At 48.8% G+C, this 25871-nt stretch overlaps 1 protein-coding gene across 1 annotated transcript in view; it reads right to left on the bottom strand.

Annotated features, from left to right (window-relative positions):
- Positions 1-538: 538 nt before the first annotated feature.
- Positions 539-25871, bottom strand: part of rspo4 (R-spondin 4) — a 112115-nt gene continuing 86782 nt past the window's right edge. The window contains exons 2-4 of the mRNA XM_086004300.1: positions 15673-15864; positions 8061-8204; positions 539-1012 (exon numbers count right to left, since the gene is read on the bottom strand). Coding sequence (XP_085860426.1) covers positions 753-1012; positions 8061-8204; positions 15673-15864 — 596 coding nt within the window. The 3' untranslated portion in view covers positions 539-752. The remainder of the gene's footprint in view (positions 1013-8060; positions 8205-15672; positions 15865-25871) is intronic.

The raw sequence follows: 25871 nt of genomic DNA, 5'->3' as shown, positions 1-25871 counted from the left end.
CTGCCCCTCTGACAGTGTGGCACTCCCTCAGTACTGCCCCTCAGACAGTGTGGCACTCCCTCAGTACTGCCCCTCAGACAGTGTGGCGCTCCCTCAGTACTGCCCCTCTGACAGTGTGGCGCTCCCTCAGTACTGCCCCTCCGACAGTGTGGCACTCCCTCAGTACTGCCCCTCCGACAGTGCGGCACTCCCTCAGTACTGCCCCTCCGACAGTGCGGCGCTCCCTCAGTACTGCATTGGAAGTCTCAGCCTTGATTTTTATGATCAACTATCTGGAGTGGGGCATGAACCCACGATCTTTTGGAGTCAGATGTGAGCACGTTATCCACTGAGCCATGGCTGACACTGTAGAAAAAGTTAGCCTGGAATAGTCAAATGGAACTAAGGGACACAGGTTCAAACTACGAAAAGGTAACCTTAGGACTGATGCATGAATTTCTTCTTTACGAATAGAGTGAGATGTGTGTGGCATTAACTTCCAGATAGACCAGGGGCGAGAAAAACTTTGAAATCATTTAAGAAACAGTTGGATGTTACAATGGTGAGGGGACATTAGATTGCACACAGTTTAAATCTGGTGCCTGCTCATTAAAAGGATTTTTTTTTTAAATCGTCTTTCTGCTGCTATTTGGAAATTTCTCCCGCATTTCCAAGACGTCAAGGTTCTTCACTGAGTCTGCCTGGTTGGACGAACTAAGATGAGCCGAATGGCCTTTCCCATCTGTAATTATCTTGTGACTGGTGATTTTTCCTTAGGAAGCTCCCCGGTCACATCGCTCTCGATCGCCCATGAGGGAATCCCAGGCCTGTCTCAGCACCTTACCTCCGGAGCAGCGCCGTTCCTTCATTCTGCACTTCCTCGACAGCGACAGCGCGACGCACGGCTTAGAGTCCTTTGGCGAAGGTGTAAGGACTTGCCGCGTCCTGGTCTCCGACCCCCACTTGAAGCCGCAGGTCTGCTGGTTCTTCAAGCAGGGGCTCCACTCGCCCCACGGGCCAACCTCGCACCCATCTGCGCAAGAGACAGAAAGCCGTCAAGAGCACCATTGACTTCAACGTTTGTCGGCGAGGTTATTCACCGTCTCATGAGGATTCAGCTGGGGTGGTGCCAGTGCAGGGTTTACAACTCACTTTCTACTCATTAACCAGCTGCCGATAATCCACAGGGTGAAACATTGCCCAATCCCAACACAGGCCGACATTGTACTGATCAGGGGAGTAACTGATGAGGGAAAATAAATCCTCTTCTGAAGTTGGGTTTAAAGTGTAACATTGGGATAGTGTAGAGGGACCGTTACTCTGTATCTAACCTGCGCTTTTCCTGCCCTGGGAGTGATTGATGGGACAGTGTAGAGGGAGCTTTACTCTGTATCTAACCCGTGCTATAACTGCCCTGGGAGTGTTTGATGGGACAGTGTACAGAGAGCTTTACGCTGTATCTAACCCGCGCTGTACCTGCAATGGGTGTGTTTGATGGGACACTGTAGAGGGAGCTTTACTCTGTATCTAACCCGTGCTGTACCTGCCCTGAGAGTGTTTGATGGGACAGTGTAGAGGGAGCTATACTCTGTATCTAACCTGTGCTGTACCTGCCCTGGGAGTGTGTGATGGGACAGTGTAGAGGGAGCTTTACTCTCTATCTAACCCGTGCTGTACCTTTCCTGAGAATGTTTGATGGGAGAGAGTAGAGGGAGCTTTACTCTGTATCTAACTCATGCTGTACCTGCCCTGGGAGTGTTTGATGGGACAGTGTAGAGGGAGCTTTACTCTGTATCTAACTTATGCTGTACCTGCCCTTGGAGTGTTTGATGGGACAGTGTAGAGGGAGCTTTACTCTGTATCTAACCCGTTCTGTACCTCCCCTGGGAGTGTCTGATGGGACAGTGTAGAGGGAGCTTTACTCTGTATCTAACTCATGCTGTACCTGCCCTGGGAGTGTTTGATGGGACAGTGTAGAGGGAGCTTTACTCTGTATCTAACTTATGCTGTACCTGCCCTTGGAGTGTTTGATGGGACAGTGTAGAGGGAGCTTTACCCTGTATTTAAGCCGTGCTGTACCTGTCCTGGGAGTGTTTGATGGGGACAGTGTAGAGGAAGTTTTACTCTGTATCTAACCCCGTGTTGTACCTGCCCTGGGAGTGTTTGATGGGACAGTGTAGAGGGAGCTTTACTCTGTATCTAACCCCGTGCTGTACCTGCCCTGGGAGTGTTTGATGGGACAGTGTAGAGGGAGCTTTACTCTGTATCTAACCCGTGCTGTACCTGCCCTGGGAGTGTTTGATGCGACAGTGTAGAGGCAGCTTTACTCTGTATCTAACCTGTGCTGTACCTGCCCTGGGAGTGTTTGATGGGACAGTGTAGAGGGAGCTTTACTCTGTATCTAACCCGTGCTGTACCTGCCCTGGGAGTGTTTGATGGGACAGTGTAGATGGAGCTTTACTCTGTATCTAAGCCGTGCTGTACCTGCCCTGGGAGTGTTTGATGGGACAGTGTAGAGGGAGTTTTACTCTGTATCTAACCCGATGCTGTACCTGGCCTGGGAGTGTTTGATGGGACAGTGTAGAGGGAGCTTTACTCTGTATCTAACCCCATGCTGTACCTGCCCTGGAAGGGGAAGTCATGTTTGACAAATTTGCTGGAATTCTTTGAAGAAGTAACATATAGGGTGGATAAAGGGGAACCAGTGGACGTAGTGTATTTAGACTTCCAAAAGGCATTTGACAAGGTGCCACACAAAAGATTATTGCTTAAGATAAAAAATCACGGGATTGGGGGTAATATTCTGGCATGGATAGAGGATTGGCTATCTAACAGAAGGCAGAGAGTTGGGATAAATGGTTCATTCTCAGAATGGCAATCAGTAACTAGTGGTGTTCCGCAGGGGTCAGTGCTGGGTCCCCAACTCTTTACAATCTATATTAACGATTTGGAGGAGGGGACCGAGTGTAACATATCAAAGTTTGCAGATGATACTAAGATGGGAGGGAAAGTAGTGAGTGAGGAGGACATAAAAAACCTGCAAGGGGACATAGACAGGCTAAGTAAGTGGGCAGAGATTTGGCAGATGGAATACAATGCTGGAAAGTGTGAGGTTATGCACTTTGGCAGCAAAAATCGTAGAGCAAGTTATTATCTTAATGGTAAGGAACTGGAAAGTACTGAAGTACAAAGGGATCTGGGGGTCCTGGTGCACGAAACTCAAAAGGTTAGTATGCAGGTGCAGCAAGTGATTAAGAAGGCCAATGAAATGTTGGCTTTCATTGCTAGGGGGATAGAATATAAAAATAGGGAGGTATTGCTTCAGTTGTACAAGGTATTGGTGAGACCGCACCTGGAATACTGCATACAGTTTTGGTGTCCATACTTAAGAAAAGACATACTTGCTCTCGAGTCAGTACAAAGAAGGTTCACTCGGTTAATCCCGGGGATGAGGGGATGGACATATGAGGAGAGGTTGAGTAGATTGGGACTCTACTCATTGGAGTTCAGAAGAATGAGAGGCGATCTTATTGAAACATATAAGATTGTGAAGGGGTTGGATCGGGTGGATGCGGGGAGGATGTTCCCGATGATGGGTGAAACTAGAACTAGGGGGCATAGTCTTAGAATAAGGGGCTGCTCTTTCAAAACTGAGATGAGGAGGAACTACTTCACTCAGAGGGTGGTAGGTCCATGGAATATGCTGCCCCAAAAAGCTGTGGAAGCTACATCATTACATAAATTTAAAACAGAAATAGACAGTTTCCTAGAAGTAAAGGGAATTAAGGGTTACGGGGAGCGGGCAGGAATTTGGACATGAGTCTAGGTTCGGATCGGACATGGCCCTGTGGGTAGCGGAGCGGGCCCAGGGGCCGTGTAGCCTGATCCTGCTCCTATTTCGTGTGTCTAATTCTGTTAGTTTCAGGAGATGGTTCTGTGATAGTAGATCGGCGGTTAGGATCAGATCAGCCATGATCTTATTAAATGGCGGAGCAGGCTCGAGGGGCCAATTGGCCTACTCCTGCTCCTATTTCTTATGTTCTTATGTATCTAACCCGTGCTGTACCTGCCCTGGGAGTGTTTGATGGGACAGTGTAGAGGGAGCTTTACTCTGTATCTAACCCGTGCTGTACCTGCCTAGGGAGTGTTTGATGGGGCAGTGTGGAGGGAGCTTTACTTTGTATCTAACCCGTGCTGTACCTGCCCTGGGAGTGTTTGATGCGACAGTGTAGAGGGAGCTTTACTCTGTATCTAACCTGTGCTGTACCTGCCCTGGGAGTGTGTGATGGGACAGTGTAGAGGGAGCTTTACTCTGTATCTAACCCCGTGCTGTATCTGCCCTGGGAGTGTTTGATGGGACAGTGTAGAGGGAGCTTTACTCTGTATCTAACCCGTGCTGTACCTTTCCTGAGAATGTTTGATGGGACAGAGTAGAGGGAGCTTTACTCTGTATGTAACTCATGCTGTACCTGCCCTGGGAGTGTTTGATGGGGACAGTGTAGAGGGAGCTTTACTCTGTATCTAACTTATGCTGTACCTGCCCTTGGAGTGTTTGATGGGGCAGTGTAGAGGGATACGTACTCTGTATCTAAGCCGTTCTGTACCTGCCCTGGGAGTGTTTGATGGGACAGTGTAGAGGGAGCTTTACTCTGTATCTAACTCATGCTGTACCTGCCCTGGAAGTGTTTGATGGGACAGTGTAGAGGGAGCTTTACTCTGTATCTAACTTATGCTGTACCTGCCCTGGGAGTGTTTGATGGGACAGTGTAGAGGGAGCTTTACTCTGTATCGAAGCCGTGCTGTACCTGCCCTGGGAGTGTTTGATGGGACAGTGTAGAGGGAGCTTTACTCTGTATCGAAGCCGTGCTGTACCTGCCCTGGGAGTGTTTGATGGGGACTGTGTAGAGGAAGCTTTACTCTGTATCTAACCCCGTGCTGTACCTGCCCTGGGAGTGTTTGATGGGGCAGTATAGAGGGAGCTTTACTCTGTATCTAACCCGTGCTGTACCTGCCCTGGGAGTGTTTGATGGGACAGTGTAGAGGGAGCTTTACTCTGTATCGAAGCCGTGCTGTACCTGCCCTGGGAGTGTTTGATGGGGACTGTGTAGAGGAAGCTTTACTCTGTATCTAACCCCGTGCTGTACCTGCCCTGGGAGTGTTTGATGGGACAGTGTAGAGGGAGCTTTACTCTGTATCTAACCCGTGCTGTACCTGCCCTGGGAGTGTTTGATGGGACAGTGTAGAGGGAGCTTTACTCTGTATCTAACCCATGCTGTACCTGCCCTGAGAGTGTTTGATGGGACAGTGTAGAGGGAGCTTTACACTGTATCTAACCCGTGCTATACCTGCCCTGGGAGTGTTTGATGGGACAGTGTAGAGGGAGCTTTACTCTGTATCTAACCCGTGCTGTACCTGCCCTGGGAGTGTTTGATGGGACAGTGTAGATAGAGCTTTACTCTGTATCTAACCCGTGCTGTACCTGCCCTGGGAGTGTTTGATGGGACAGTGTAGAGGGAGTTTTACTCTGTATCTAACCCAATGCTGTACCTGCCCTGGGAGTGTTTGATGGGACAGTGTAGAGGGAGCTTTACTCTGTATCTAACCCGTGCTGTACCTGCCCTGGGAGTGTTTGATGGGACAGTGTAGAGGGAGCTTTACTCTGTACCTAAGGCATGTGGTACCAATGGAAATCATTGCATTCCCCAACTACTTTAAACACCTCACCTAATGCAGTAGAATGGTCACAATTTCTAAAGAGAAACTTAGGCCTAGAAATTCAGTTGGCTCCGCCAGCCGTTAGCGCCTTAGGAGGAGTAGATCTCGAGCGCTAGGTGCTTAGCGCCCAGGCGCAGCGCGATCTGCGCCTCGCCCCAACTTCAGTAGACATTTAGCGCCGGCGCAAAGTCATTGCGTGCGCAGATCATGACGTCATTTCGTCGTGCAACGCCCTTTGTGCGCCCGGAACTTCACTCGCGCCGCCCCATTGTGCGCCTGGCGGCCCTAGCGACTGTTGAGTCGAACGGTGCTCAGCCGATGTGGGCCGCGGGGAGCGCAAATTAAAGGGCACTCCTGCAGTAGAAAAGGCAGCCGTTTTGCAACACTCCTTCTTTGGGGGGGGCGGGGGGAGGGGAAGGGAAGACAAGGAGGAGGAGGGAGGAGGAGGAGGGAGGGAGGAGGAGGAGGAGGAGGAGGAGTCTGCCGGCAATCAGCTGCTCGCCGCACCTGCCCTGCACCCAACTTCCGGTGTTAGCGCCCCGGGTTGCCGGCTTAGCGCCTAATGATAGTCGTGCATCGCCTGTTTTAGCGCAGCAGCAACCTCTTAGGGCGATGCAACTGAATATCGGCGAAGGGGGCTCGACTTTGCGCCAGGCGCAAACTTTAGCAGCCGCCCGACTTTACCGCCCCAACAGTGGCTATACTGAATTTCTAGGCCTTATTTTCCTCCCTTGCATTTTCACAATAACTTTGCAACTTGGAGTTTGACCTTTCAGACTGTGAGAGATTGGCCCGGATTTTGCGGAGCCGATACCGTCGCATGCACAGCAGAGCGTACACTGTCGCCAGCCTTGTAAAAGGACCCGCAAGTTCCAGGTTTCCACGTGCGCTGCGCATGTGCGAAAACCCGGAACTTGCGATCTGTCAAGGTTTGCCTTGAAAGATCATATGAACCGACCCAAAAATCACGTTCGCTGGCGTAGGGCTGGGCTATTTGCCCAACTATTGCCCAGCAAATGCCCATAAAACCCTTACGCCTGGTAAAAGCAGGTAAAGGGCTTGCTTTCACCAGCGTAAGGGTTAATATAAGTGTTTAATTAAAAATAAAGAAATAAAAAATCACCCACAAACATTTAACATTAGTTTATGCATGTTTTGGCAGGGATTAAAATGTATAAAATAATTTATCAAAAAATTTAATATTTATTGTAAATGCTTCAGGAAAGCGACTTTTATTTAAATTTGGAAATGGGAACCTTATTCTTATTCCACTTCTGTAACTTATTTAATTATTTGGGGATTGGGTTCATTCTAATGGGGATTCCGTTCGTAAATGGAATCCCCAAAAGCATAATGAGGAATCCTCCTTTCTTTTTTTATTATTCGTTCCTGGGATGTAGGCGTCGCTGGTAAGGCCAGCATTTATTGCCCATCCCTAGTTGCCCTTGAGAAGGTGGTGGTGAGCCGCCGCCTTGAACCGCTGCAGTCCGTGTGGTGAAGGTGCTCCCACAGTGCTTACGGAGGGAGTTCCAGGATTCTGACCCAGCGACGATGAAGGATCGGTGATATACTTCTAAGTCAGGATGATGTGACTTGGAGGGGAGCTTGGAGGTGGTGGTGTTCCCATGCGCCTGCTGCCCTTGTCCTTCTAGGTGGAAGAGGTCGCGGGTTTGGGAGGTGCTGCCGAAGGAGCCTTGGTGAGTTGCTGCAGTGCATCTTGTAGATGGTACACACTGCAGCCACGGTACGCCGTTGGTGGAGGGAGTGAATGTTTAAGGTGGTAGATGGGGTGCCAATCAAATGGGCTGCTTTGTCCTGGATGGTGTTGAGCTTCTTGAGTGTTGTTGAGCTGCACTCATCCAGGCAAGTGGAGAGTATTCCATCACACTCCTTACTTGTGCCTTACAGATGGTGGAAAGGCTTTGGGGAGTCAGGAGGTGAGACACTCGCCGCAGAATACCCAGCCGCTGACCAGCTCTTGTTGCCACGGTATTTATATGGCTGGTCCAGTTAAGTTTCTGGTCAATGGTGACCCCCAGGATGTTGATGGTGAGGGGATTGGGCGATGGTAATGCCGTTGAATGTCAAGGGGTGGTGGTTAGACTCTCTCTTGTTGGAGATAGTCATTGCCTGGCACTTGTGTGGCGCGAATGTTACCTGCCACTTATCAGCCCAAGAGGGGGACCTGGCCCACGTGATCCCAGGGACGCTTCCGAACCGCCTGCGTGCCTGGGATCTGCGGGGCCTTTACGCAGGCCTATGCCCCCAGGCCCAGGATCCCAGGGACGCAAATTCCAGCCCAATAAGTTTTAACGTCACGATTACACTAAAGCAGCTTTAAAAAAGATGAAAGGTGAATGACATACCCACACATTCCATCAGTCTGGCGTGTGGAGCGGAGCCTTTCGGACAGGTGTCGTAGCACTTCCCCTTCAGCAGGAAGTGCCCAGATTTACATTCGATGCAGAACTCCCGGCTGAAGCAGCTTTCGCAATCTGCGGACTTGCATCCTGGTCCAACGAGAAAAACAGAGAATTACTCCTTCGTTTCAGACTGCCGCTCTGGTCTCCAGATAATGAAAAGGATATCGAGGCACTGGGGAAGGTGCAAAAATAGATTCACAAGGATGAAACCAGAGCTGAGAGTTTCTATACTTATCAGGGAGGACCGAACAGGCTGGGGCTCTTTCCTCTCGAAAAGAGAAAGCTAAGGGGGTGACCCGATTGAGGTCTTTAAAATTATGAAGGGGTTCGATAGGGTAGACGTAGAGAAGATGTTTCCACTTGTGGACAGTCACTAATAAACCCAATAGGAAATTTGGGAGAAACTTCTTTACCCAGAGAGTGGTGAGAATGTGGAACTCGCTCCCACAGGGAGTGGTTGAGGTGAATAGTGTAGATACATTTAAGGGGAAGCTCGATAAACACATGAGGGAGAAAGGAATAGGATGTGTTGATGGGGTGAGATGAAGAGGGGTGGGAGGAGGCTCGTGCAGAGTATGGACCTGCTGGGCCTGTTTCTGTGCTGTAGGCTTGATGTAACTCAACGTAATTCATTTTCACAATTGGTTTCTACAAAAGTCAGTGAAGACTGAGCAGAGTTGAACTGTCGCTCGCCCCGGATGAAAGTCCCGGATGGGAGGCCAGCATCAGCTGGGAGGCCATAATTTATTGTTTGGGAATGATCCCACTTTTGTAATGGTTTGTTTGTTAGGATAAGTGCTTGCTGCAATGCCCCAGGAAACATAATCACTTGCCTAAGTCAAAATATCACCATAAAGGCATTCATAGAATTACACAGAATGTACAGCACAGGAACAGGCCATTCGGCCCCACTGGTCCGTGCCGGTGTTTATGCTCCACACGAGCCTCCTCCCACCCCCTCTTCACCTCACCCTATCAGCATATCCTTCGATTCCTTTCTCCCTCATGTGTTTATCCAGCTTCCCCTTAAATGTATCTCTGCTATTCGCCTCAACCACTCCCTGTGGTAGCGAGTTCCACATTCTCACCACTCTCTGGGTAAAGAAGTTTCTCCTGAATTCCCTTTTGGAATTATTAGTGACTCTCTTATATTGATGGCCCATTCAAAGAGAAGAAAAATAAAATCTATCATTGAGTTTGATGTTATGTCCTAGCCAGGAGGATTGAGTTACCAATGGAAATTTGAGAAATGTCTTGGGGTTGGCTTGGAAGCTACAGGAGTGTCCTGGAGTGAAGTGTCCTTTTGATCCCAGTATAACAGAAAATTAGTTCCCAATGTGAAGGCGAATCTCGTTGCCAAATAAAATACTTGAGATGCAAGACAAGGTTTAAAAAAAACAAATCGGTCAAATAGTTTGTAAGTAGAATAATGCTGACATACTTTGCTTGGGAGCCAAGATATTGCGATGGAGATTCTGAAGCAAATTCCGAAGCCTATTGGGTTTTTGCAACATTTTTTTGAGATCTTCAGTTAAACTGGCTGAGTTCATGTTGAGGTGTTTTCTCAGTGGGGATTAAATATTAATGACTAAATATTAATTATTCTTGTAACATCGCCCGTCTCCGCCCCCGCCTCAGCTCATCCGCTGCTGAAACCCTCATCCATGCCTTTGTTACCTCTAGACTTGACTATTCCAACGCACTCCTGGCTGGCCTCCCACATTCCACCCTATGCAAACTGGAGGTCATCCAAAACTCAGCTGCCCATGTCCTAGCTCGCACCAAGTCCCGTTCGCCCATCACCCCCTCTGCTCACTGACCTACATTGGCTCCCGGTTAAGCAACGCCTTGATTTCAAAATTCTCAGCCTTGTTTTCAAATCCCTCCATGGCCTCCTCGTCCCTCCCTATCTCTGTAACCTCCTCCAGCCCCACAACACCCCCGAGATATCTGCGCTCCTCTAATTCTGGCCTCTTGAGCATCCCTGATTATAATCGCTGCACCATTAGCGGCCGTGCCTTCAGCTGCCGAGGCCCTAAGCTCTGGAATTCCCTCCCTAAACCTCTTCACCTCTCTACCTCTCTTTCCTCCTTTAAGATGCTCCTTAAAACCTTACCTCTATGACCAAGCATCTACCCTAATTTCTCCTTATGTGGCTCGGTGTCAAATTTTGTTTTACAATACACCTGTGAACGCTTTGGGGTGTTTTTCTACACTAAAGGTGCTATATAAATACAAGTTGTCGTTAGTTGTTGTTGAATTAGAATTTTCATGATCTAGGTCTTCTTCTTTGTAATTTGTTTATTAGATGTGGGCGTCGCTGGCAAGGCCAGCATTTATTGTCCATCCCTAATTGCCCTCAAGAAGGTCTTCTTTAAATTATATGAAGCATATCCAGCCTTGAGGTTGAGACCCAAAGAGGCCTGAAAACCTATTTACTGTCATACCTTCGTTACCTCTGGACGCGACTATTCCAAAGCTCTCCTCCCACCTCCCACCTTCCGTAAACTTGAGCTCGTCTAAAACTCGGCTTCCCCGTGTCCTAACTCGCACCAGGTCCCGCTCACCCATAGATCCCGCGCTTGCTGATTCACATCGGCTCTCTGTCCTGCAGCGCCTCGAATTTAAAATGTCAAATTAAGGGCTGGAGGAGGTTACAGAGACAGGGAGAGGCGCGGCCCTGGAGGGATTTGAAAACAAGGATGAGAATTTTAAAATGGAGGCATTGATGCGAGTTAGGATACAGGAAGCAGAGATTTGGATGTGCTTAGGTTTACACCATCCTATGTGCTAATTCAAGACTCATCACAGTACAAAATAGTACAAAAGCCAGGAAGTTATGATGAACCTTTACAATACACTGGTTCAGCCTCCACTGGAGTATGGTGTCCAATTCTGGGCACCGCACTTTAGGAAGGATGTGAAGGCCTTAGAGAGGGTGCAGAAAAGATTTACAAGAATGATTCCAGGAATGAGGGACTGCAGTTACGTGGATAGACTGGAGAAGCTGGGGTTGTTCTCCTTGGAGCAGAGAAGGTTGAGAGGAGATTTGATAGAGGTGTTCAATATCATGAAGAGTCTGGACAGAGTAGATAGAGAGAAAGTGTTCCCATTGGCGGAAGGGTCGAGAACCAGAGGACACAGATTTAAGGTGATTGGCAAAAGAACCAAAGGCAACATGAGGACAAACTTTTTTACGCAGCAAGTGGTTATGATCTGGAATGCACTGCTTAAAAGGGTGATATGGCAGATTCAATCGTGGCTTTCAAAAGGGAGTTGGATAAGTACCTGAAGGAAAAGAATTTGCAGGGCTACGGGGAAAGGGCAGTTGAGTGGGACTAGCTGGAGCACTCTTGCAGAAAGCTGGCACGGGCTCGACAGGCCAAATGGCCTCCTTCTGTGCTGTAACCATCATATGATTCTATCACTGTCTTTTATTCCAATAATTTTTTCTCAAAACTGTAGAACCCCTCTCCTCCCTCACTTTAACCTTCCTCTTACAGTCAGCAGTTTGTAAATCTAAGCTTGCCACCATCTAACCATTGCTCCCTGATTCACCTCATCGTCTCTTTGTTCTTGTCGTATCCTTAACCTTTCACTGTGCTCTTCTTGATGGAAGAAAAATAAAAGAGTTGAAATAGTTCCTTAAAAATAATAAAAATCAGCCTTAATTTCTGGCTGCAATTTAGATGTAATCCAATTTTTTAAACAATGCACCCAAAACCCACTCCCTCAGAACCGCTCCAAACCACTTGCTGAAGTGAGTTACCCTACTGATCATTACACCAGCAAACACCGGGAGACTCCCGGAGAGCTTGAATTCCCCACTTTTATCTCCCAACCATGCGAACATTCCTTTGGCTTTCTTCCTATGCCCTCAGATTGCTTATTGTGTGGTCAGCTCAAGACCGCAGACTGGAGCATGGTCGCAACTATGTAGGTCCCAGCCATGGCGGAGGGAAAGACCATCCTGTTTAGAAAGCCAGAATCTGAATCACTTTCTGTCCCTCCTTTTAATTACTACAGTGGTGGGCAACCAGTGTTTCTGATGCAACAAAATCACTGCCCCACAGTTTTGACTCCAAGTAAGGATAAGTCCCAGGCAGTAGTTACGCTCAATGAGTCCAACAGCGCAAAAAAAGTCCAATTACTTATCAGTAAACATCTTGGGGCTCGAGTTTCCGCTTTTTCCGTCAGTAATCTGGGAGGAATCGGCTGAAACAGCGGAAAAGATCGGGCAATTTTAAACGCAAGTGAGTTGCGCCCAAGTCCACTGACATTCGTGTTTTCTGCGACATTTTCCGCTGGTTCAAGGTTCAATTCACCCGGATCAGGCCCTGCCCATAAATCTGGCCCCTCCTCCAGGTCAAAATTGCGAGATTTCCGCTGATTGCACTGATTCGGGGAGGCGCTTCAAATTGCGCTCATTTTCTGAGGCGCACGGGCACTAGTCGGCACGATTTTAAAGTTTTTTCATATCAATATATTTAATTTACTAAGAAACTGACTAGTGTTCACCAATGAAACTATTAAATGAAAGAAAGACAGACTTGCATTTCTATAGCGCCTTTCATGACCTTACGACGTCCCAAAGCGCTTTACAGCCAATGAAGTCCTTTTGAAGTGCAGTCACTGTTGTAATGTAGGAAACGCAGCAGCCAATTTGCACACAGCAAGATCCCACAAACAGCAATGAGATAAATGACCAGATAATCTGTTTGTGATGTTGGTTGAGGGATAAATATTGGCCCCAGGACACCGGGGCAAACCCCCCCCCCCCATGCTCTTCTTCAAAAAATAGTGGTATGGGATTTGACATGAATCAGTCATTCATGAAAGAAAGACTTATGAAATAATACTGAGCGGCCTGCGGGTGGCGCTGTCCAGGGGGAGTATAAATACTCGGGCACGGGCCCAGCTTGCGCAGGACATTCTTAACAAGAACTAGTGAAGGACACAACTCGACCTCCATGTTGTAAAACAGTTGATTAAAGCTTTGTTTAACGCTTAGACCAAGTGCCTAGTAGTTTTCTTACGTTAGGGTTATTTTACATCCACCTGAGAGAGCAGAGGGGGCCCCAGTTCGACATCTCATCCGAAAGACGGCACCTCCGACAGTGCAGCACTCCCTCAGTGCTACCCCTCCGACAGTGTAGCACTATAGCGGAAATCTCGCAATTTTGACCTGGAGGCGGGGCCAGATTTGTGGGCGGGGCCTGATCCGGGCGAATTGAACCTAGATTTTTGAGCTCAAGTCCCTGGAGTGGGACTGTGAACCCACGACCTTCTAACTCAGAGGCGAGAGCGCTGCCCACTGAGCCACGGCTGAGGCTGGTTCAGTCTAATTCTTCTGAATTGATTTTCAGTGATTTTAAATCAGGTTACTCTCTGGGGCAACCCATTTCAGCCGGATTAATAAAACTGCTCCAGGTCACCGCTCCTCAACACATCAGGGAATACTTTTTTATGGAAAGAAAGAAGGAGAAACGATTACGTTCTATTACGCTGCCTGATAGCGCCGGTTCATGGAGGATTTTACGTCTGTGATTATGCAAATGATTTTAGTAGAAACTTGATGAGTAACTGAACCAGCGCAATTTCCAGCGCAATTCGGGCGCATTTTTCCGATCGTGCCCAAAGCAGAATCTCTATCCCCCTCTGCCCAACTACAGGACATTAATATCAGATCCCCGGCCACTTGTTACCCTTGGGGACCTCTGAATGTATCAAGCAGTTTAGGCTGGTGCCGGATCGCAAGTACGGATATTTAACAAACAATGACAGTGTAAATTCACTCATTGATTCCGGTGATGAAGGGGTTGTCTTATGAGGAAAGGTTGAGCAGGTTGGGCCTATACCCATCGGAGTTTAGAAGAATGAGAGGTGATCTTATTGAAACATATAAGATTCTGAGGGGGCTCGACAGGGTAGATGCAGAGAGGATGTTTCCCCTCGTGGGGAAATCTAGAACTCGGGGGCATAGTTTCAGAATAATGGGTCGCCCTTTTAGAACTGAGATGAGGAGGAATTTCTTCTCTCAGAGGGTCGTAAATCTGTGGAATTCTCTGCCCCAGAGAGCCGTGGAGGCTGGGTCATTAAATACATTTAAGGCGGAGATGGACAGATTTTTACACGATGAGGGAGTGAAGGGTTATGGGAAGCAGGCGGGGAAGTGGCTTTGAGCCCAAGATCAGCCATGACCTTATTGAATGGCGGAGCAGGCTCGAGGGGCCAAGTGGCCTATTCCTGCTCCTATTTCTTATGTTCTTATGTAAATAGGTCTAAAGCTGGGCTGAAACATCTTCTAATTATTGAGTAGTAGATTAAGGATCACTTCAATGATTGATCTCATCTTCAACCATCGATATGGTTCTGGTGTTTCCTGTCTGTGTTGTTAGGGAGGAAATGAGTCAAGGGTTTGGAGCTTGCAAGCTAATGACCAATCACCAATCCAAGTATTGAGGGAAGGTGATGTCCATTAACTGATACCAAGTGCTTGCAAAACCTTACATCGTATTTACAGCACGGAAACAGGCCATTCGGCCCAACTGCTCCATGCCGGTGTTTATGCTCCACACCAGCCTCCTCCTACCCCTCTTCATCTCACCCCATCACCATATCCTCCTATTCCTTTCTCCCTCCTGTGTTTATCCAGCTTCCCCTTAAATGTATCTATACTATTCGCCTCAACCACTCCCTGTGGCAGCGAGTTCCACATTCTCACCACTCTCTGGGTAAAGACATTGCTCCTCAATTCCCTGTTGGATTTATTAGTGACTATCTTATATTGATTACCCCTAGTTCTGGTCTCCCCCACATCTTCTCTACATCTGCCCTATCAAACCCTTTCATAATCTTAAAGGCATCGATCAGGCCACCCCCTCAGTCTTTTCTTTGCTAGAGAAAAGAGCCCTCGCCTGTTCAATCTTTCCTCAGAGGTCGCATTTATATAGCGCCTTCTTTCCTGATAGGTCGCATTTATATAGCACCTTTAACGTAGTAAAATGTCCCAAGGTGCTTCGCAGGAGCGATTATCAGACAAACTCTTGACAACGAGCCACATAAAGAGATATTAGGACAGGTGGCCAAAAGCTTGGTCAAAGAGGTGGGTTTTAAGGAGTGTCTTAAAGGAGGGGAGGCGGGGAGGCAGAAAGGAGGGAATTCCAGAGCTTAGGGGCTAGACATCTGAATGCACGGCTGCCACTGGTGGAGCGATGGAAATGGGGGATGGACAAGAGGCCGGAATTGGAGGTACGCAGGAAACGGAGAGTTGTAGCCAATGTTCCTCCTAATATTTCTTTGGGTGTGCAGCCCATTCAAAGTTTCACACATGCACAAAATTTCACATTTGAAAAGCAGGGCTGCGAGGGACCGTGCAGCTTAGAAGGAACGTTGGTTGTGGGGCTGGAGGAGATTACAGGGATGGGAAGGGGAGAGGCCATGGAGGGATTTCGCACACAGGGATGAGAATTTTAAATTCGAGGAGTAGCCGGACCGGGAGCCAATGTTGGAAAGTTTTTATTTTGCGTAAGATTGCCACTTCGCACGAACTTACTCAGGCATCGGTTTACGTCTTGGCCACGCAGGCTGTAGTACCCCACAGGACAGGCGTGCACACATTCTCCTTTCTGTCGGATCCCCTCTCTCTTAATTAAGAGGAAGAATCGCTGTTGGCAGGTCAGGCAGCCATTGTCAGCCGAGCAGTCCTGGCAACTTCTGCAGTTCTGGAGCGAGCCCAATGGGTTACCTGTAGGGAAAGGTCCACAGAGCATGGGTTATGTCAGGAAGAGTCTCAACTTCAGTGAGATCTTCAGAGTCAAGAGCTGGGCTGTGAGGCAGCGGTCCCGGACATTTGGCAGTTTCCCAATTCAAAATATTTGGCTAAAGTCCCACTAAGAGAGGGGAGGCTCAGGGAGCAAGTCTCGTTCCTTCTGGAGGAGGAGGCCCAACACCCCTCACCGCCTTCCCTCGGTCGGCATGCTTCACCCCGCACAATGTGGCCTCGGGGGAAGGCACGTACCCGAGATGTGTCCCTGGAGGTCACAGGAAAGTCATTTGCTCCTCAGTGAGGAAGGACAATGGCATCTATATATATAAAGCGGCTCTTCTGTCTGTCCCGATGTCTGTCTGTCCATTCTCTATACGTTTGAAAGTTACAGAGCGTACCGACGCGCGCATCGCCTCAAAAGAAAGCTTGCGATTCCGGACCGGTCATAGGCGTATTTACATTTCGGCCAGACAAAAATCCCGCCCGCGGTATCCCAAAAACGTTCAGCGTTCCGCTCATTAGCATCTCATTAGCGACCGTGTGACGTCGAGGTCCACCAATCGGACGGCGGGTTCCTTCCTACAGTTGAGTGTCGAGTGACTCGACGATTGACCAATCCGACGCTTCGGTGACCTGACCGGTCGACCAATCGGTGTGTGTGTGGGCGGGCCTTCTCCTTCTGAACTGAGGTGAGTGGCCGCCATCTTGATTTTTCACAATTTTTTCCCCCACACTTTCTGTGTGTTAGGGAACTAAGGTAAATATTTTAATGATGAAATAACAATTTAATAGGGGGGGGGGAGAGCCTCGGGAAATCGCGGGGGGGGGGAGAGCCTCGGGAAATCGCGGGGGGGGGGGAGAGCCTCGGGAAATCGCGGGGGGGGGGAGAGCCTCGGGAAATCGCGGGGGGGGGGGGAGAGCCTCAGGAAATCGCGGGAGGGGGAGAGCCTCGGGAAATCACGGGGGGGGGGGGAGAGAGCCTTGGGAAATCGCGGGGGGGGTGAGAGCCTCGGGAAATCGCGGGGTGGGGAGAGCTTCGGGAAATCGCGGGGGGGGGGAGAGCCTCGGGAAATCGCGGGGGGGGGGGAGAGCCTCGGGAAATCGTGGGGGGGGGGAGAGCCTCGGGAAATTGCGGGGGGGAGAGCCTCGGGAAATTGCGGGGGGGAGAGCCTCGGGAAATTGCGGGGGGGAGAGCCTCGGGAAATCGCGGGTGGGGGGGGGGAGAGCCTCGGGAAATCGTGGGGGGGGGGGGAGAGCCTCGGGAAATCGCGGGGGGGGGGGGCGAGCCTCGGGAAATCGCGGGGGGGAGAGCCTCGGGAAATCGCGGGGGGAGAGCCTCGGGAAATCGCGGGGGGGGCGAGCCTCGGGAAATCGCGGGGGGGCTCGCGCTGACCGCGCATGCGCCGCCCGCCCGCAGCGGCCATCCATCAGCCGCACGATACGCGGGGGACCTTAGCTCCGGACCTCAGGCGCTAGGCAGGGGGAGGGGCCGGAGAGAGGGACAGAGGGGAGTGGGGGAGGGGAGGGGGTGGGCGAGGGGAGGGAGACAGGGGAAGGGAGGGAGGGAGACAGGGGAAGGGAGGGAGGGAGACGGGAGGGGAGGGAGAGGAGGGGAGGGGAGGGAGGGATAGGACAGGGAGAGGACATGACAGTGAGAGGGGGGACACACAGGGGCAGGGAGACCAAGCGCCCCAAAATTGCCCTCGCAACGCGGGGCTCCCCAGCTAGTTCCCTATAAACAAGGCATTCTCAATCCCACACAGTCAATCCCAAATCAACACAATATAATCCCAACCCCACACAAAGAATCACAAATCAACACAAAATATTCCCAATCCCACACAGCGAATCCCAAATCAACACAAAATAATCCCAATCCCACACAGTGAATCCCAAATCAACACAAAATAATCCCAATCCCACACAGAGAATCCCAAATTAACACTAGATATTCCCAATCCCACACAGAGAATCCCAAATCAACATAAAATAATCCCAATCCCACACAGAGAATCCCAAATCAACACTAGATATTCCCAATCCCACACAGTCAATCCCAAATCAACACAAAATACTCCCAATCCCACACAGTGAACCCCAAATCAACACTAGATATTCCCAATCCCACACAGAGATTCCCAAATCAACACTAGATATTCCCAATCCCACACAGAGAATCCCAAGTCAACACTAGATATTCCCAATCCCACACAGTGAATCCCAAATCAACACTAAATATTCCCAATCCCACACAGAGTATTCCTGTGGGGCATGTCGGAGTGAGCACGGCTCAGGCTCTGACTATTAATATCAATCAGGGTTCTACTTAAGCCACAGGAACCCCACCCCCCCCCCCATGTTCATATTAAAGGGGGCCTGTTGCCCCAAACAGGCGGACGCTTTGGACACCCGACGAGAGGCCCCTTTCAAAGTGGAGCCGACTGGACCACTGGTGTTAATGGGGTGGCGAGGCGACTGACCGCCCACTTACCGCCCCGGTAATACCAGGCACAGGAGGTCAAAATCAACCCCACTTTCTCTCTCCAACTCACCCCAGTTCACAAAGATACGCGTGAGGGGGGGGGGGCGGGCGGCGGGGTAGAAATTCATCCCGGGCGTAAGCGCAAAATGCTCTGCCGTGACTTCGATGGAAATGAATATCGGGTGGGGCGTGGAACAGGCGGCCGCTGCGATACTGCCTGCTTTACGCCAGCGCATTTCTTGCCCAACCGTCTCCTGTCGGCGGGGGGGGATGAATATCGGGCGGGTTCTACAATTCACTCTGTCAGATTCCCACCCTCACTCCAACCCAGCCCGCTGTCCTTCACCATCGCCCGTGCCTCAGCCCACCATTCATTCCCGCCTGTCAACGGAGCAGCAGTAAACAGCTGCACCTCCCTAGACTGCCCTCACATTGGAGCCAGTGCACCTGGGAATTTAAAAATAGCAGCCAAATCCCCTAGAGCCAGTTTAATTATAACCAGGCTTTCTCTTTTCTAAACTAGATGCAGAACCTTGCACGGTGTTTGCAATAGAATAAACGAATGGAGCTGGTTAACATTTTAGCGAACCAATTAGTTGTGTTCACTTGTAAGAATGTTGCGGAACTTCAGACAGGAACAACATGTGATCATATTCCTTGTTGACATGGAGTAAAGTAGAACCCCGTTCAAATGGTTTTTAGTCAACCTCACGCAGTAAATACTAAAGTAGAAACAGCCATAACATCAAAAGAGGAATGTATCTCTTGTCCATGATTTTTCTGTTATCGAGAGAGCAGCAAGAGTGGGATGAGGATGAGGGGGATGAAAAAATACAGATAAATGGAGTCACTTTTAAACAATAGGGTTTATTTTACATCAGTGAGTAAAAGATAGAGAAAAAAGAAATATCGAGAGAATGGCCCGGAATTTGCGGTCAGCGATGAAGTGACGGCGCTCGCTGTTGACTTCGAAGGAAGCTGTCCATCGAGCCGGTGCCGGCTCTCTGCAAGAGCACTTCAGCTAGTCCCACTCCCCCGCCCTTTCCCCGGAGCCCTGCACATTTTACTCCTTCAGGTACTTATCCAACTCCCTTTTGAAAGCCACAATTGAATCTGCCTCCACCACCCTTTCAGGCAGTGTATTCCAGATCCTAACCACTCGCTGCGTAAAAAAGTTTTTCCTCATGTCGCCTTTGGTTCTTCTGCCAATCACCTTAAATCCACGTCCTCTGGTTCTCGACCCTTCCGCCAATGGGAACAGTTTCTCTCTATTCTGTCCAGACCCCTCATGATTTTGAACACCTCTATCAAATCTCCTCTCAGCCTTCTCTGCTCTAAGGAGAACAACCCCAGCTTCTCCAGTCTATCCACGTAACTGAATGTCCCTCATCCCTGGAATCATTCTCGTAAATCTTTTCTGCACCCTCGCTAAGGCCTTCACATCCTTCCTAAAGTGCGGGGCCCAGAATTGGACACAATACTCCAGTTGAGGCCAAACCAGTGTTTTACAAAGGTTCATCATAAGGCCTTGCTTTTCCCAGAAATAAGCACGGAACACTAAAAATAAAAGGACCTGACGATTTTAGTAGCCATCGCTCTGCTAAATTTGTCATTGTTGTGCCCGTCAGATGGGGGGCAAAGCTGTTGAATTTATGTCTCCTGTGTCCAGGTCTTGCCCTGGAGTTTCCTATGGCCTTGATTTGGGACGGGACCTCCTCTTGCCCTGAACAAGGATACTGATGTGGAAGGTGAGGGACTCTGCATGCTGGAAGAGGTGAAGTCCTCGGCCTCACAGAAATAAGGGCCCAGAACTTGGTGTCGGGGGCTTGCCGCGCGTGCAAGCCCCCGATCTGCACTCACCCTGCGCGCTGACATCTGAAGCCCGGGCCTGCTTGTATTTCCTGTCCCTGGCCCGGTTCAGATGTCAGCGTGCAGTGCTTACCTGATCCAGCGACGTAGTTAGTGCGATGTGTCGGCTGGGATCAGGTGAGCACTGTGCAGCCAATCAGGGGAGGGGAAGGTTCATTCATGAGTTTGAGAGTAAGAACTGTCAAACTCATGAAAACTACGGGGGCCCAAAACACTATTTAAACTTTAAATAAAAATTTAAAAAACACCCCAATCATTAAATTAAGTATAAATAAGTTTTAAAAAAAATTTAAACAATTTTTTTTGTTGAAAAAATTAATTTTTAATAAAAAGGGTCTAAAACTAAACTTACCTTATTGTAGATTCTTTAAAATAATAAACCTGTGGGAAAAAAAAATTGTAAACTGCAATAAAACACCACTTACCTGTAAAAATAAATACTTACGTGTGCTTTTTACAAGCGTAAAGACCGGAGGCCTTTACACATGCGCAAATCCCCCAAAACAGAGGAAATCCAAGACGTACGCGCTGCCCCCTACAGCGCACGCGCTAGCCTCTTCAACTCTTGGGTTAGAGGAGAGGAAATGCCGGTTTTCAGCGCATGCGCTGTGCATGCTGAAAACCGGCATTTCCTCCGGCCAGATGCGTGAGTACCCCTTCCATACTCACGCGTTTGAGGAGGAATTACAGCCCCAAGGTGTAAGTTTGGACAGTGCATGAGAAGAGGCCCACTGGCCCGATGAAGGGCTCAAAGCCTGCAGCCTCAAGGAGGAAGTAAGGAGTGCAATGTTGACATTTTTTTAAGGAGGGGTCTCTAAGAGAAGGAGGTTGAAGAGCAAGATTCCTCTATAGGGGGAGCTCTATTTGCAACCCACCCCAAACACCACAACCGCCCCACCCCACTGCTCCACCCCACAGTTGACACATTTTTGGTACACCTCGTGGCTTTAGAGGGAGGGCGGGTGCCTGAGTGTGCGTCTTCTGGCTCCATGGAAATAGGATGACCTCGCAAGGACCTTACATACTCTACCAAGGTCAGTGGCAGAGGTTCCAATGTAAATACCAGGATTGCATCCTCCAGCAAGCTGCTGAAAGATCTGTTTTCACCTCTGATAAGCCATGTCCTAATTGGTGTTAACAGATCCACAGTAACAGGCGCACAGTAACAGGAGCACTGTAAACAGGGGCACAGTAACAGGAGAACTGTAAACAGGGGCACAGTAACAGGTGCAGAGTAACAGGTGCAGAGTAAACAGGAGCACAGTAACAGGTGCACAGTAACAGGGGCACAGTAACAGGAGCACAGTAACAGGTGCACAGTAACAGGGGCACAGTAACAGGAGCACAGTAACAGGGGCACAGTAACAGGAGCACAGTAACAGGAGCACAGTAACAGGGGCACAGTAACAGGAGCAAAGTAACAGGTGCACAGTAACAGGTGCACAGTAACAGGAGCACAGTAACAGGGGCACAGTAACAGGAGCACAGTAACAGGTGCACAGTAACAGGGGCACAGTAACAGGAGCACAGTAACAGGTGCACAGTAACAGATCCACATTAACAGGTGCACAGTAACAGGTGCAGAGTAAACAGGTGCACAGTAACAGGCGCACAGTAACAGGCGCACAATAACAGGAGCACAGTAACAGGTCCACAGTAACAAATCCACAGTAACAGGAGCACTGTAAACAGGGGCACAGGAAACAGGTGCACAGTAACGGGAGCACAGTAACAGGTGCACAGTAACAGGTACATAGTAACAAATCCACAGTAACAGAACAACAGTAACAGGTGCACAGTAACAGATCCACAGTAACAGGTGCATAGTAACAGATCCACATTAACAGGTGCACAGTAACAGATCCACAGTAACAGAACAACAGTAACAGATCCACAGAAACAGATGCACAGAAAGTGGTGCATAGTGACGTAAGAAAACTACTAGGCACTTGGCCTGAGTATTAAACAAGGCTTTAATCAACTGTTTTGCAACATGGAGATCTAGTTGTGTCCTTCACTAGTTCCTGTTAAAGAATGTCCTGAGCAAGCTGGGCCCATTCCTGAGTATTTATACTCTCCCTGGACAGCGCCACCAGCAGGCCGCCCAGTATAATTTCATAAGTCATTTCCACATGAATGACAAGATTCATGTCACATAGTAACAGGTGCACAGTAACAGGTGCATAGTAACAGAACAACAGTAACTGATCCACAGTAACAGGTGCATAGTAAGAGATCCACATTAAACAGGTGCACAGTAACAAATCCACAGTAACAGGGGCTCAGTAACAAATCAACAGTAACAGATGCACATTAACAAGTGCATAGTAACAGATCCACAGTAACAGGGGCACAGTAACAGATCCGCAGTAACAGGGGCAATGTAACAGGTGCACAGTAACAGATCCACAGTAATAGGTGCACAGTAACAGATGCACAGGAACCAGGTGCACAGTAACAGGAGCACTGTAAACAGGGGCACAGGAAACAGGTGCACAGTAACAGGAGCACAGTAACAGGTGCACAGTAACAGATCCACAGTAACAGGTACATAGTAACAGATCCACAGTAACAGGGGCACAGTAACAAGTGCAGAGTAACAGATCCACAGTAACAGGTGCATAGTAACAGATCCACAGTAACAGGTGCATAGTAACAGATCCACAGTAACAGGTGCACAGTAACAGGGGCACAGTAACAGGTCCACAGTAACAGATGCAAAGAAACAGGTACACAGTGAACCTGTGCACAGTAACAGGTGCATAGTAACAGATCAAAAGTAACAGGTGCACAGTAACAGATACTCAGTAATAGATCCAGAGTAACAGGTGCACAGTAACAGATCCACAGTAACAGATCCACAGTAACAGATCCACAGCAACAGGGGCACAGTAACAGATCCACAGTAACAGGGGCAACATAACAGGTGCACAGTAACAGATCCACAGTAACAGAACAACAGTAACAGGTGCACAGTAACAGATCCACAGTAACAGACCATCAGTAACAGATCCACAGCAGATACACAGTAACAGGTGCACAGTAACAGGTCCACAGTAACAGATACACAGTTACAGTTCCAACTAACAGATAACAGATCCACAGTAACAGGTGCACATTAACAGGGGCACAGTAACAGATCAACAGTAACAGATCCACAGTAACAGGTGCAGAGTAACAGGTGCAGAGTTACCGCTCGACAGTAACAGATCCACAGTTACAGGGGCACAATAACAGGTGCACAGTAAGAGATCCACATTAAACAGGTGCACAGTAACAAATCCACAGTAACGGGGCTCAGTAACAAATCAACAGTAACAGATCCACAGTAATAGGTGCACAGTAACAGATGCACAGGAACCAGGTGCACAGTAACAGGAGCACTGTAAACAGGGGCACAGGAAACAGATGTACAGTAACAGGAGCACAGTAACAAGTGCACAGTAATAGATGCACAGTAACAGATCCACAGTAACAGGTGCACAGTAGCAGGTCCACAGTATCAGGTGCAAAGAAACAGGTGCACAGTGAACCCATGCACAGTAACAGGTACACAGTAACAGGTGCACATTAACAGGGGCACAGTAACAGATCCACAGTAACAGATCAACAGTAACAGGTGCACAGTAGCAGGTCCACAGTATCAGGTGCAAAGAAACAGGTGCACAGTGAACCCATGCACAGTAACAGGTGCACAGTAACAGGTGCACATTAACAGGGGCACAGTAACAGATCCACAGTAACAGATCCACAGTAACAGGTGCAGAGTAAACAGGTGCACAGTTAGAGGTGCACAGTAACAGATCCACAGTAACAGGTGCACAGTAACAGGTGCAGAGTTACCGCTCGACAGTAACAAATCCACACTAACAGGGGCTCAGTAACAAATCAACAGTAACAGAACCACAGTAACAGGTGCATAGTAACAGATCTACAATACCAGATCCAGAGTAATAGATCCTCAGTAACAGATCAAAAGTAACAGGTGCACAGTAACAGATACTCAGTAATAGATCCAGAGTAACAGATACTCAGTAATAGATCCAGAGTAACAGGTGCACAGTAACACATCCACAGTAACAGATCCACAGTAACAGATCCACAGCAACAGGGGCACAGTAACAGATCCACAGTAACAGGGGCAACGTAACAGGTGCACAATAATAGGTGCACAGTAACAGATGCACAGGAACCAGGTGCACAGTAACAGGAGCACTGTAAACAGGGGCACAGTAACAGGAGCAAAGTAACAGGTGCACAGTAACAGGTCCACAATAACAGATCCACAGTAACAGATCTACAGTAACAGATCCACAGTAACAGATCCACAGCAACAGATCCACAGTAACAGGGGCACAGTAATAGGTGCACAGTAACAGATGCACAGGAACCAGGTGCACAGTAACAGGAGCACTGTAAACAGGGGCACAGTAACAGGAGCAAAGTAACAGGTGCACAGTAACAGGTCCACAATAACAGATCCACAGTAACAGATCTACAGTAACAGATCCACAGTAACAGATCCACAGCAACAGATCCACAGCAACAGATCCACAGTAATAGGTGCACAGTAACAGATGCACAGGAACCAGGTGCACAGTAACAGGAGCACTGTAAACAGGGGCACAGGAAACAGGTGCACAGTAACAGATCCACAGTAACAGGGGCGCAGTAACAGGTGCAGAGTAACAGATCCACAGTAACAGGTCCACAGTAACAGATACACAGTTACAGTTCCAAGTAACAGATCCACAGTAACAGGTGCACAGTAACAGGTGCACAGTAACAGATCCACATTAACAGGTCCACAGTAACAGGTGCAAAGAAACAGGTGCACAGTGAACCCATGCACAGTAACAGGGGCACAGTAACAGGTGCACAGTAAGAGATCCACATTAAACAGGTGCACAGTAACAAATCCACAGTAACAGGGGCTCAGTAACAGATCTACAGTAACAGGTGCACAGTAACAGATCCACAGTAATAGGTGCAAAGTAACAGGTGCACAGTAACAGGTGCACAGTAACAGGTGCACAGTAACAGATGCACAGGAACCAGGAGCACAGTAACAGGAGCACTGTAAACAGGGGCACAGGAAACAGGTGCACGCACAGTAACAGGAGCAGAGTAACAGGTGCACAGTAACAGGAGCAAAGTAACAGGTGCACAGTAACAGATCCACAGTAATAGGTGCAAAGTAACAGGTGCACAGTAACAGATCTACAGTAACAGGTGCACAGTAACAGATCCAAAGTAATAGGTGCAAAGTAACCGGTGCACAGTAACAGGTGCACAGTAACAGATGCACAGGAACCAGGAGCACAGTAACAGGAGCACTGTAAACAGGGGCACAGGAAACAGGTGCACGCACAGTAACAGGAGCAGAGTAACAGGTGCACAGTAACAGGAGCAAAGTAACAGGTGCACAGTAACAGAACAACAGTAACTGATCCACAGTAACAGGTGCACAGTAACAGATCCACAGTATCAGAACAACAGTAACTAATCCACATTAACAGGTGCACAGTAACAGATCCACAGTAACAGGGCCACAGTAACAGATACACAGTAACAGCGGCACAGTAACAGATCCACAGTAACAGATCAACAGTAACAGATTCACAGTAACAGGTGC

The sequence above is a fragment of the Somniosus microcephalus genome, chromosome 13 (genome assembly GCF_052327205.1).
Source record: "Somniosus microcephalus isolate GS21.2 chromosome 13, FLI_Smic_1.0, whole genome shotgun sequence".
Classification (NCBI taxonomy): Eukaryota; Metazoa; Chordata; class Chondrichthyes; order Squaliformes; family Somniosidae; genus Somniosus; species Somniosus microcephalus.
The sequence above is the reverse complement of the archived record's forward strand: the minus strand, read 5'-3'. Positions and strand labels throughout refer to the sequence as shown.